Source organism: Vigna angularis, chromosome 2, assembly GCF_016808095.1.
Source record: "Vigna angularis cultivar LongXiaoDou No.4 chromosome 2, ASM1680809v1, whole genome shotgun sequence".
In the NCBI taxonomy this organism is placed as follows: Eukaryota; Viridiplantae; Streptophyta; class Magnoliopsida; order Fabales; family Fabaceae; genus Vigna; species Vigna angularis.
Genome location: NC_068971.1, coordinates 50585155 through 50597323, shown reverse-complemented (window position 1 = coordinate 50597323; position 12169 = coordinate 50585155). Strand labels below are relative to the sequence as shown.

At 32.8% G+C, this 12169-nt stretch overlaps 1 protein-coding gene across 2 annotated transcripts; it reads right to left on the bottom strand.

Moving 5' to 3' along the window:
- Positions 1–2351: 2351 nt before the first annotated feature.
- LOC108327000 (putative ABC1 protein At2g40090) lies at positions 2352–11742 on the bottom strand. 2 transcript variants are annotated; one of them, XM_052873590.1, is made up of 11 exons: positions 11531–11742; positions 10730–10884; positions 10466–10591; positions 10257–10352; positions 10027–10127; positions 9785–9821; positions 8628–8846; positions 8089–8200; positions 6918–7189; positions 6539–6652; positions 2352–2671 (listed from the first exon to the last, which is right to left on the bottom strand). In XM_052873590.1, the coding sequence occupies exons 1-11, from the start codon at positions 11706–11708 to the stop codon at positions 2609–2611; spliced, it is 1473 nt and encodes a 490-aa protein (XP_052729550.1). In that variant the 5' UTR covers positions 11709–11742; the 3' UTR covers positions 2352–2608. The 2 variants fall into 2 exon arrangements, with proteins under 2 accessions (XP_052729550.1, XP_017416136.1); XM_017560647.2 differs by lacking the exon at positions 2352–2671 and adding an exon at positions 5783–6341 and having other exon boundaries at positions 11531–11741.
- Between the last annotated feature and the right edge of the window lie 427 nt (positions 11743–12169).

Below are 12169 nucleotides of genomic sequence, written 5' to 3'. Positions count from 1 at the left end.
TAGATTCAATTTATAAGGAGAATTATGTAGTAAGTTACATTAAACCATTAGTTAGATTTTATAATTGAAATTGAGATACGTTGAAGTGGAATAAAATGAACTTTGACTTTTGAAAATATTTGAAGTTGTTGTCAATTTTTTATTTATAATTATTAAGATGTTTATTAAATCTTTGTGGAATATAATTTTGATAATCCTGATGTTGCTAAAAGGTTGGTTCACTCAAAGTTACAAATAAATTTAAATACTTTTAATTTAATTGATATATATATATATATATATATATATATATATATATATATATATATATATATATATATATATATTGGTTTATAATTTAAAAAGTGTATATTTTTTTATTGAGTATCTAGATTATTTGAGTGGTATATTTGTTATTTTGTATCATTATCTTACTTATTTATGTATAAATGTTAAGAAATAAATTTTTTTATAACTAATATAAAATAATATTATGATTAATGTAAAATGATAAGTGTTTTTTTGTTTTCATTGATAATGAGACAATAAAGATAATCAACGATGATGACGAGAACAGTTTCACTATTATTTGAGAAAATATTAAAATATATGACGACTTTCACTCAATTATGAGAGTGATAAAAATCATTTGTCATTTTATACTGATGGTTATCAATTTTATATGATATATTAAAATTTTAAACATTTAATAGATAAAAAAATGTAATAGATATTTAATTAAAATTATTTAAATGTACAAAATTTAAAACTTAGTTAAACCTAAAATATTTTAGTACTATAAAATCAATTGCAGCAATATATATATATATATATATATATATATATATATATATATATATATATATATATATATATATATAATACGAAGTAAGAAGTTAGCGTTTTGAAGTAAATCAAAGTTCTCAGTGCTATAATTAACACACAGCACTTTTATATTGTGAGTAAATATATTATAAATATTTTATAATGAAGGTGATTATAGTGGGATTGTTACAACATAAAAACAAAAGATATAAAATTGGTGTTAATTATAAAAAGAGAGTTTAACTGAAATCTTGAATAATACAAAAGATAAATTCGATAAAATACAGAGAATAAAAAGCAATTTCAAATGTAATATATTATCTCCATCATACAAATGTAACGCAGACATCTTAGTAAACCATTAATTATAAATTTATTAAGTTATAGTCCATCTGTTTATATAATCTATTCAATTTGATTTATATATGTTTAACTTTATTCCTAAATTACTAAAAACTCTAATTGATTTTTAATTAGCATCAATTTGGTCCTCTTGTCATCATATGGTTTGCTAACATCTTTTGTCTTAATTGAAGAAAGTTGATGATAATTTTCAAATTAATAGACTTAATTAAGCTTTAATGTACAAACTAAATTAAATAACAATACAAATACGAAGACTAAATAATTATTTTATATAATTATTGACTAAGCATTCTTTAATATATAAAATAAGACTAATTTATAATTTATATATATATATATATAAAAGTAATTTTACCATATAACTTTTGGGAATTAAAATAAATTTAAAGTTCGGTTTTTATGATAATATAAAAACAGTGCAGAGATTTCAATATGATAGAAAAATGATAATATGTATTACAAATTTTACATTGATCAGATATAAACTAATATACCGTACAAATCTTTAAGGTTAGTTTTATGATAACGGATTAAATTTAAATCCACATTCTTAATAAACATTTAACATTATGTTCTCACATGATTTCATTAGTGTATAACTGATGAGATAGAATTCTCAAATATATTACTTATTACAAGAATAACTATCATACATTAAGCTATATATTAATATTTATATTATCATTATTATTATTATTATTATTGATGATGATTACTACCGTTATCTATCTGAAATTACTGATATTAGTAAGCACTGTCTAATTTAAACGGAGGCAGATATGTAATTATTGACTATTTTCTATATAAGTTAGTTTTTCTTATTGGCAGTTAAAAGTAGGTTTTATATAGTCCATTTTCGCAGGTAGGGATTAGAAAATCCAGAGGTATAACAGCTAAAAGAATCGTTGAAGGTTGTTTACTTTCTGCATAGGAAATGGACAGAAATAGGGAAACAGTTAAGACTTTGCAATGGATTTCTGAGATTCCAGAAAGAATGTAAACCCTAATATCAAACATGACATGTCTGTGCTTCAATTCATCCCCTTATCATTGGGTGATTAATCTATGTTGCCCACAAAGATGTCTATAACTTTCTCTACAAACAAAAAGTAGAATATATTGAGACTTCAAAGGAAAAGCCATTATATCATCACAATCACAAACATTATTTAAAGCTTGATTTACTTGTTAAAAGAAAGCAGCTATGATTGATCCAGGAACGGGAGATCAATACTTAAAACGACGCGTTACTACAGGATGTTACGATGTAGATGTCTCAAATGCCAACGACATATGGAAAAGTGAAACCGTCCTGTTCTTTTACCTTCCTACCTTGGCAGCCCAAGTTGCTTTCATGTTGTTATCCACTCGTATTTTGTACTACATCCTCAAACCCTTAAACCAACCACGTCTTGTTTCTGAGATTTTGGCAAGTGCATCATCTATTCCTCAGTTTGCTTCTTTCAATGCTCGTATAGTTGCATCTCAATCGTGCTCCATACTACATATATACACATACATGCATGATTACAAACAAAACAAAATTTAGATGTGGTAGTTCGGTGCTTTTGGCATTCATTTTACCTGATAATACACGTATGATAAAGGTTTGACTTAAATGAACGATGACAAACATTATTGAGAATTCTAGTTAGAGAAAAACATCTAGAGAAATGTATTTCCTGGATGAAGGAAAAAATCCTATATACAGTTAAATCGAAGTTGTTTGTAATTTTTCCTATCGGAATTGTAGTTTTATTTTGATAATCATGTAAAGGTTTGTATCAAATGATTATATTATAATTGCCACGATGAAACTTTACAGAAATTGCATTTTACACTGTGATTAATTTGTGGGTAATTGTTTTTAACAGATGGGTATTCTGATAAGTCCAGAACTATTTGGATCATCAGCTTTATCTGAGGTTCTCACCCCTTTGAAGTCAATCCTAACAACTGAAACAATATCATACGTGGGACTCATTTACACTGTCTTCCTGGCTGGTTTGGACATGAATTTTGACACAATCCTACGAGGAAGAAAGAAGGCCACAAGCATTGCCATTGCTGGCGTTTTGATTCCAATGTTGTGTGGGGGTATCATATATGCTTTGGCTCTAAAAATGTACAAGGGACCTCCAGAGTATTGGGCAAATTACGACACGCCAAAGGCTTATATGTTTTGGACCTTAATTTTGAGTGTCACAGGTTTTCCTATGGTTAGTCACATTCTTGCAGATCTCAAGCTCCTCTACACGGGACTTGGCAGAGTGACCTTAACAACAGCCATGATCAGTGACTTCTATAATTGGGTCATGTTTGCAATGTTGGTTCCATTTGCCATAAACGGTGGAAGTGCCATCTACGGCGTGCTGAGCACTATAGTTTATGTGCTTTTCTGCTTCGCTGTTATTCGTCCTTATTTGGTGGAGATAATAGTGCGCAAAACCAATCAGAATGAGTGGGACAATAGTGGGTTGTTCATTGTGGTCATGGGAGCGTATGCTTCTGCAGCGGTCACGGATCTGCTAGGGACACACCCTGTTGTTGGGGCTCTGGTTTATGGAATCATGATACCTCGTGGTAAATTTACCCACTTGCTCATAGAGAAGTCAGAGGATTTTGGAGTTGTTTATCTGGCTCCATTGTTCTTTGGTAGCTGTGGCATAAGGCTCAGAGCAATATATGTCATAAAAACTCAGGGTTTGGGTTTGGTGCTGTTCATTTTGCTCCTCTCAATCCTTCCGAAGATTTTAAGCACTGTAATAGCCACTCAGTTTTATGGTATGCCTGTTCTTGATGGTGTGTCTATTGGACTGCTAATGAACACCAAAGGCATCCTACCAATCTTAATGCTCAACAGTGCCTGGGACAAACAGGTATGAAGTAATTTAATTGTAAATTGTTTGCTTTTATGGATTGACATGAATATTGAAAACAAAATACTGCAAAACACTCATTAATCATAGTTGATAAATGACCTTTATTTTTGTTTTGCTATCAGATTTTGAGTGTGGAGTCCTTCTCAATTTTGACAATAGCTGTTCTAGTAATGACCATGATGGTGCCTCTTATCATCAATGCTATATACAAGCCAAGAAAGCTATACAAACAAAATAAACTTAAGACCCTACAAAACTTAAAGGCCGAAGCAGAGCTGCGTATATTAGCATGTGTCCACAACCCTCGGCAAGCCACAGGAATGATCAACATCCTCGAAGCATGCCACACCACAAAACTCCCCCCTCTACGTGTGTTTGCACTTCAGCTTGTTGAACTAACTGGACACACCGCTTCCCTTTTTGTTTCCCATGTCAATCAGCTCAACCAACTGCAAAGTGGTGGTGAACAAGCCCTCACCAAAGCACAGCAAGACTTGGAGAGCATCACAAACATTTTTCAAACATACGCAGCAATAAATGAGAACAGTAAAGTGGACACCATTGCAGCTGCATCCTCCTATTCAACCATTCACGAGGACATATACAACTTGTCACAGGAGAAACAAGCCAATCTGATTCTCCTTCCTTACCACAAACAATCAAACATAGAAGGCATTCTAGAGACATCCAACACTGCATTCCAAGAAATAAACCGCAATGTGATGAGAGATGCACCATGCACTGTGGGAATCTTTGTTGACCGTGGACTTGCCTCATTGTTCAAAGTGAACTTGCGAGTGGTTATGGTTTATATCGGTGGTCCTGATGACCGTGAAGCCTTGGCTGTTGCATGGAGGCTGTCAAAGCATCAAGGGGTACAACTATCTGTGGTGAGGATCCTTATGTTTGGTGAAGCTGCCGAGATTGATGTTATGTCACATGTTGAGAATCATGGACTATTATCTGTGGTAGTAGACAGTGAGAAGCAAAAGGAGTTGGATGATGAGTATGTGAGTGCATTCAGACTGAAAGCAGTGAGCAATGAGGATTCTATAAAGTATTCAGAAAAAGAAGTTCGAAGTCGTGATGATATTCCTGAGGTGCTCCATGAGGTTGACGAAATTGGTTATGATTTGTATATTTTAGGACAAGGGGGAGGTAGGAACTGTTTGATATTGACGGAGTTGATGAAATGGACAGATTGTCCGGAACTTGGTGTCATAGGGGACATTGTGGCATCCAATAACTTTGGTTCAAGCTCTTCACTGCTTATTATACAGCAATATGGGTGTGGGGGAATGGTGTTTGAGAACAGTAATACCACACAGAAGCCTAATGAAGTAGTACCATCAAACATTGAAGATGGGCCAGATTTTGTGAAGGTAGAATGGCATCAGTAATGGTTGTTTATTGGAATGTCACTTGCTTGGGTATATGGCTTAGGCGATAAACAACTGTTTGTAAGGCTGAGTCCTTTGTTTGAGTTAGGTGAAGAATTAGGAGAATTGTTGACTGTGAAAGTAAAGTCAATTTTCAAACATTTAATTTTCAAGTCAATCTTTTTTTCCGACAAAAGATATAGGAGGAGTAATTCTAATAATAAAAAACATCTTTATTTTCAAACATGTTATCTTCATGTCAATCTTTATTTGTATATTACTACTGTTTTTCATGTAACACAAGAAAGAAAGCATGTAGAATAGCCATCCGAATAGACCCGAAAACAACCATTGAAACTGATGTGAAAAGTCATCTATATATTTCACAGTTTCCCCATACATTAATGGGAGTTTACAACAACATTCTGCGTCCGCCCACATGAATACAGTAAAGGCTACAGACTAACACAAGAAATACTTGCTCCTTTACTTTCACCCTCTTCGACCTATAAAGTGCATGTTTTTGAGATTTCAAACGAAGAAAACCAAACAAGTACTAAAACCAATTCGTCAATCCGCGCCTCAAACATAGGTCACATATTGTGAGGGAATTTGTGACCGCGGACACAAAAAATATGAGAGCTTATTTTCCAAAAGAATAAAATGTAGCAAATAATGAGGCAGATTAATTCTTCTATAATGGTTGGTTAGACCAAGACAAAGCCTTTCTTAGTTGTAAAAGCCACAAGGCCACCTGCATTCCCCAGAGTCGTACTTCTAGCAAAATCTCATCCAATTTAACGTTTAACCATGTTAAAAGTGATTTGCTTTTCAACATCTTTGCTTCAATGACAGCCTCCGAAGAAACCTTTCCAATGATAAAAAAAGTCTCCAAAGATGATCCCTGTAACTGATCATGATACCCAAAAAGAAAAAAATTATTATACACAGACACATCAAATAGGTATTGCTTCAATTGTTATTTTTACTTCTATGCGCCGGACTGGATATTTTACAATTAGACACAAGCTACATTTGTTTGAAGAGTATTCATCAATGAATCACATGGCACGCAATGTAATAAATGGAAACCACAGTTGTATTTACCAGAGAATTATTGACCGCTCGTAAACAATCATTTGTCTTTAGCATTAGCAGAATCACACGCGGTAATCGCCTTAAAAGCTCTGAGATTTGATGGAAATATTGAGATGCGTACATCTGCAAAACAATTAGGAGAGTCATTTTTTAGCTTCTTTTCCTTCAAGGGGCATGTTAAGCAAGGAAATTTGACCATGCAAAACCCTAAACCCTAAAAACAGACTAACTTCTTATACTTAGTAAAAAGTGAACAACGTTGTAGTTGGCCATTTTTTTAAAACAAGTGCTTAAACTGCAGATCGCAGGATTCAGGATACAAAAAAAAGTGAACCTGAGACTGAAATACAAACTCTTGCGAAAAATTTCCCTTAAACTATATCTTTACCTGCAGTTCTAATCGTTCACTCTCATTTCCCTGTATAACTAAATGATCCATAGATGGGTCAACAACTCTATTCCACGGCCTCATCGTCAGAACTCCAGCGAAGAGTGCATATAAATCCTCCCCAGCTCCCAACTTTGCACTATATTCTTTGATTGCATTAACATCAGCAAATACCAACCCCTTCCATAGTGAAGCATAATTAGTTCTTGTTTGGAAGTCAAGCTCTTTATAGAGTCCATGGTCTAAAAGGATCAATTGTGGTTTTCTCCTGCCTATATGAGAAATAAATATCCAAATTAAAAATATAAAGAAAAACTCGTTGCATGAAACCAGCAATGCAGCTATTGTAAAAATCAAACAAGAAGTTGGAGCCAGAGGTGAGCAAACAAACCAAAACATTAATGGAATAGAACAAGAGTATAGATATTTATGGAGAGAGTAGATATCTGCATTTAGATGATTGATAATGTAAAGCATGCAAAACATTATGGTATATGCAAATTGAAATTGCATATTTATTAACTTCGAAATCAGAAATGGTACTTCAATACTTTTGTTAACAATTGAAAGAAACAACCAATTTTCAGAATAATATCAGTATCAAATTGATAATCACACATTTACACATGCATATCAACTTTCAATTTTAATCTACAAAGACAGCATGGGATGGTATTAATCCTTCCGCAGTCACATTAACGTCCTAAATATCTCTGAAAATAACAGTGGAGAACTATTAATGCAGCGTGCTCAATGATATTTTATTAGTATAGTCTTCAGATAACATTTTTTAATGCCAACCATAGCTATTTATTTTTCCTTGGAAACTAAAAAAGACCCCCAAATCAAATCAAAGGATTTGCCAATGCCACCATAATTCTAGAAAACAGATATGAATTGTTCATCCCATATTAAATGAGTACTTGAAACTTTCTCTTGGAAAAGCCAAATTTAGTGGGTGCAAGCTTTTGCCCACAAGATCCAGATGTTAAGGGTGACACCATCTCATACATGAGAAATTTATAGATTATTTTTTTCTTTCTTGTGGTTGCTAAATTAGAAAAACAGTAGCCTAAATGATTTAAAAAAAACAACTAAACCTAATTCTGGGCAATAACTGATAGAACATAGTTATAGATCGGCAAGGAAGGTGAAGGGAAGGAATAATTACCCCAAATGCTAGCTTTACTGGAAGGCAATGGGCGAACCAACAAGTTAGCAGCATGAGGATCACAATGCACAAACCCATGCTTGAACATCATTTCAGCAAAAGTTTGACTAACCTGCAAAATGTTGATCAGATTTTACTAAATTACTTAATAAATGAAAGGGAGCCTTGGCGTAACAGTTGAAGTTATCACATGTGACCAAGAAGTCACAGGTTTGAGTTGAGAATCTTGAAAATACAAAGAAAAGACTGTCTACCATACAGTTCAAACCCACACAGAGATCGGGCAATCCTGAGTGCAGGAGCTTTATGAGTTTGTGGGTGGCCTTAATTTTGCCTATAAGCCACATATGGAATGGAACTAATTGCATGAGGCAGCCAAAATGCTCATCATGAACTCCCTCAACTAAATTTACATATATTACCGTATCAAAGATATCTCAACGCATACAATGAAGTTACAAAACAACCTACACACTATCAACACCTATTGTTGATCGCTGTACAAGTGTCTATAATGAAGCCCATAAACATGAACTTACCAATGTTGAAAGTTCATGCAAGTTGATCCCAAGTTTCTGAATGGTTTTTACATCATTTACATAAGCACCGTCCATGAATTCCATTGTCAGCAGCTTCGAGGTACTCAGGTTCCAATATACTTTTGGTGCATATACATAATTTGCAATATGAGGAGACAATTTGTGGAAGTTATCCAAACATCTCTCACTGTTCTTTGCCTCAGTTAAAAAGTCTAATTCCTGCAGTAATAATGTTAGGAAAGTAAATAGAAAACAGGGAAAAAATGAAGAAAATAAAACGGAATCTAATAATGATGAATGAGAAACATAAAATTCCAAAATCCAACATATCTCAAAGCAAATTTTACGAGTAAACAAATATTAATCATGCTAGAACATCATATCTCGTAGCCATAACAATTGAGGTATGGTTATACATGTTTCTCGAAATAATCTTACGCAAGCAAAATATTGTGAATGTCATGTCATGAATGAATAAAATATAATAAGGTTAACAAGATAAGTAAATACATTTTAGACAACATCTACAGAAAAACAGATAAAGGCTTTAATGCAATGTAATGGAACCAAATGAATTTATGAATGAAATTCAAATATTTGATCTCACCTCCGACCTCAAAAGACAATAGAGAAAGTCAATTGAAACTAACAGAAACTAAAGATAAGATTTAATCCTAACTTGAAACCTATAAAGTATGAAACATACCGGAGGATTATCAAACTTAAATCCACAATATTTTAAACAACATTTTCCAAACCAAAGAAAGAAGTAACATTTTACCCTACATTATTTTTCTTTTTAGGGGGGAGGTAAGCATAAAACCTTGGACTTTTCCAAACCTAGGTTTTCTTTGACCCCTGTGGCTTATTTGTTAAACAATTTACATATTGGTTTGTTAAAAGGAAAATAATGACTTTGCTTATTAATATGATCATAATATAATTGAATTCAACATGTATTTAAGGTTCCTGACAAATTTTGGTTAAATGATTTTAACTATACATTCACTTTATTCCAACACTAAAGGAGTACATAACCATAATAAACAACGAAATCAATCTTGAAAGTTAAACCAGTCCACTAAACATAATACACTAAATGAGCATGGCTATATTTTTAGGCATACATATTGCTTCAGAGTTAAATATCAACTTGCCTTGGGCAAACTTTCGCTAATCTCATCAATCAACCACCTGTAGACAGAAGTAAACAGAACATTACTAAACGATCAGTACATAGCAACCTATAGAAACTGGGGACATAAAAACTATAGCTATAGAGACAACGTAGACCATTCATTTTTCCAATAATTAAATGCATTCGTCCATCAAATGGCTTTTAAAACTTCCCACAATAATGATGATGGTAATTTCACTGCCAATAGTATCAAAGCTGTACCTATAATCAAAACTGGGAAAAAATCTGTGCAATGTGTTTACAACCAATTCCACAGTGGCATGATCAGCAGCTGCTGTATCAGTCATGTGAGTATGCTGAACCTGAAAATTCATTGATAGATACAAATAAGAAAAATAAAATTAAAATAAAGCATTAAGACTGACATAGAATCAAACTGATCCAAAATGCTCTTTTCACACATATAACAAAATATTAGCAATAAGCAGAACCTTGACAGCAACTTTTTGTCCATCATGCATGCGAGCTACATGAACTTGTGCAAGGGAAGCACTTGCTATTGGAACCGGATCAAACTCAGAAAATATCTACATTAAAAAGAAAAACTCATTCACAGCAATAGACAAAATCAATCACCAAGGAAACTAACTAAACAAAAACAATGTCTTTGTCTATTAGGAGTGAAACAAATAATATATACTTTATCTGGAGTATCACCAAGCTCTTTCTTGAATACGTTGCATACTTGCTCATAGGAAGAAACTGGACATTTATTTAGCATAGATTCCCTCATTGTCTGAACATATTCCTGAGGAACTAAATATTCCTGTAAATAAATAAATAATCAAACAACTCATCATTGCCTAATGTGCAATAGATGGACAACAACAGAAATTAAAGAAGTCGATGGTCTTTGTATCTATTTTTCTCTTCAAAATCAATAGGAGGGGAAATCAGATCATACCAATTGCCCAAGATGTTGCCCAAGCTTGATATAAACCCCTCCATTCTTAAAACAAAGGTCTTGAAGCTTTTGTGCTGACCTGAGGTGAACTTCATGCTTGATTCTCTCCCTCTCAATACTCCCTTCCGGCAGTCCCCACAGTGAATATTCATAATCTTCAAATAAAACAAAATCATAACCAGCTTTAGTAATACAAGCTTCATTTTCAAGTGAAAAATATGTTTACTATCCCACACAAACAACACAATCACACAAATCATAATTGAGTAAATCACCACTTTGTCCTTGAAAGTTAACGGCCTGTTACATTAATGTATAAATTTTAAGAAAATTCAAACTACTCTCTAAAGTAATCAATTGCTTCATCAAAGTCTCGAAATTTAACCGCTTATTATTATTTAGTCTCTAAACATATATAATAATATTATATCTTAAGTGATACATTTTTTGAATTTTTTATTAATTTGATTGTAGGAATGCAATTTCGTTAGTTTTGGAGACTGCTTTGAGAGCGCGGTAAAATTTGAGAAGCTAGAAGGATAGTTTACTCAACAATCCATAATTCAGTAAAGAATCGCACATAAATCTAATTATTGAACCATTTTAGCCTAAACTGCAAACGTACATAAGTTTCCAACAAGTTCAATTGTCTTAACAACTAATCAGTAAACACGCTTTAGTAATCGATTTCATGAGGCGGAAAATTGAATTGGAAAAGCAGCAAAAAGACAAAAGGAAGATTGAATAAGCGTTCATAGAAAGTTCTCGAGAACAAAGGAGGTTGAGTTAGATCGAAAGTACCGAAAGCAATGTTAGCAGCCGTGACCGCGTCGCGGAAGAGGCGATGTGGGACGGTGGCGCAAAGCTTGAGAGCCGTCTCGGGGTCGTCGGAAGTGGCAATGAGCGCCGTGGTGACTCCGCCGCCAACGGCAGAGGCAACCAGAGAGAATTTGGCACCTGCGCGCCATAACCAGGCCATGTTTGTTCGGGGGACTAATATGCCAATGGCATCCCTAATGTATCAAAGTGTAACGAGATTAAACATGGGTATTACCGTAATAAGCCAGAATACGATTTAATCTATGTGTTTTATTTTGTTTGGTTTTTATTCTATATCTATAACTATTAATATTTAACTGTTGATAAAGGGATTGTTTTTTTAGAATTGATTTTGTAATTGATAAATAATTGATTTTTGTGTATACATTTCATTATTTATGTTGTTGTTATCATATATTAATTATTTTATCTTTTAGATTTTATAACTATTTTTTATAATTATTTTTTAAATATATATTTTTATATGTTTAATAATTTTTTATCATAAGTTAAAATAAATCCTTCAATTTAATATTTATGAAATTAAATTACAGTGTGCTATAATTTTATTAATTTTAATATTTATTTAATATCCTTTGTAATTGTATATTTTTTTAATAT

Bases quoted from the DNA above. Each gene is read 5' to 3' on its own strand.
- LOC108327000 (XM_017560647.2), bottom strand. From the start codon at position 11,708: ATGGCCTGGTTATGGCGCGCAGGTGCCAAATTCTCTCTGGTTGCCTCT. The intron at 10,592-10,729 runs GTATGATCTGAT...ATTTATTTACAG, and splicing joins GGCAACATCTTGGGCAATTG to GAATATTTAGTTCCTCAGGA. The intron at 8,201-8,627 runs GTAAGTTCATGT...AACATTTTGCAG, and splicing joins TGCATGAACTTTCAACATTG to GTTAGTCAAACTTTTGCTGA.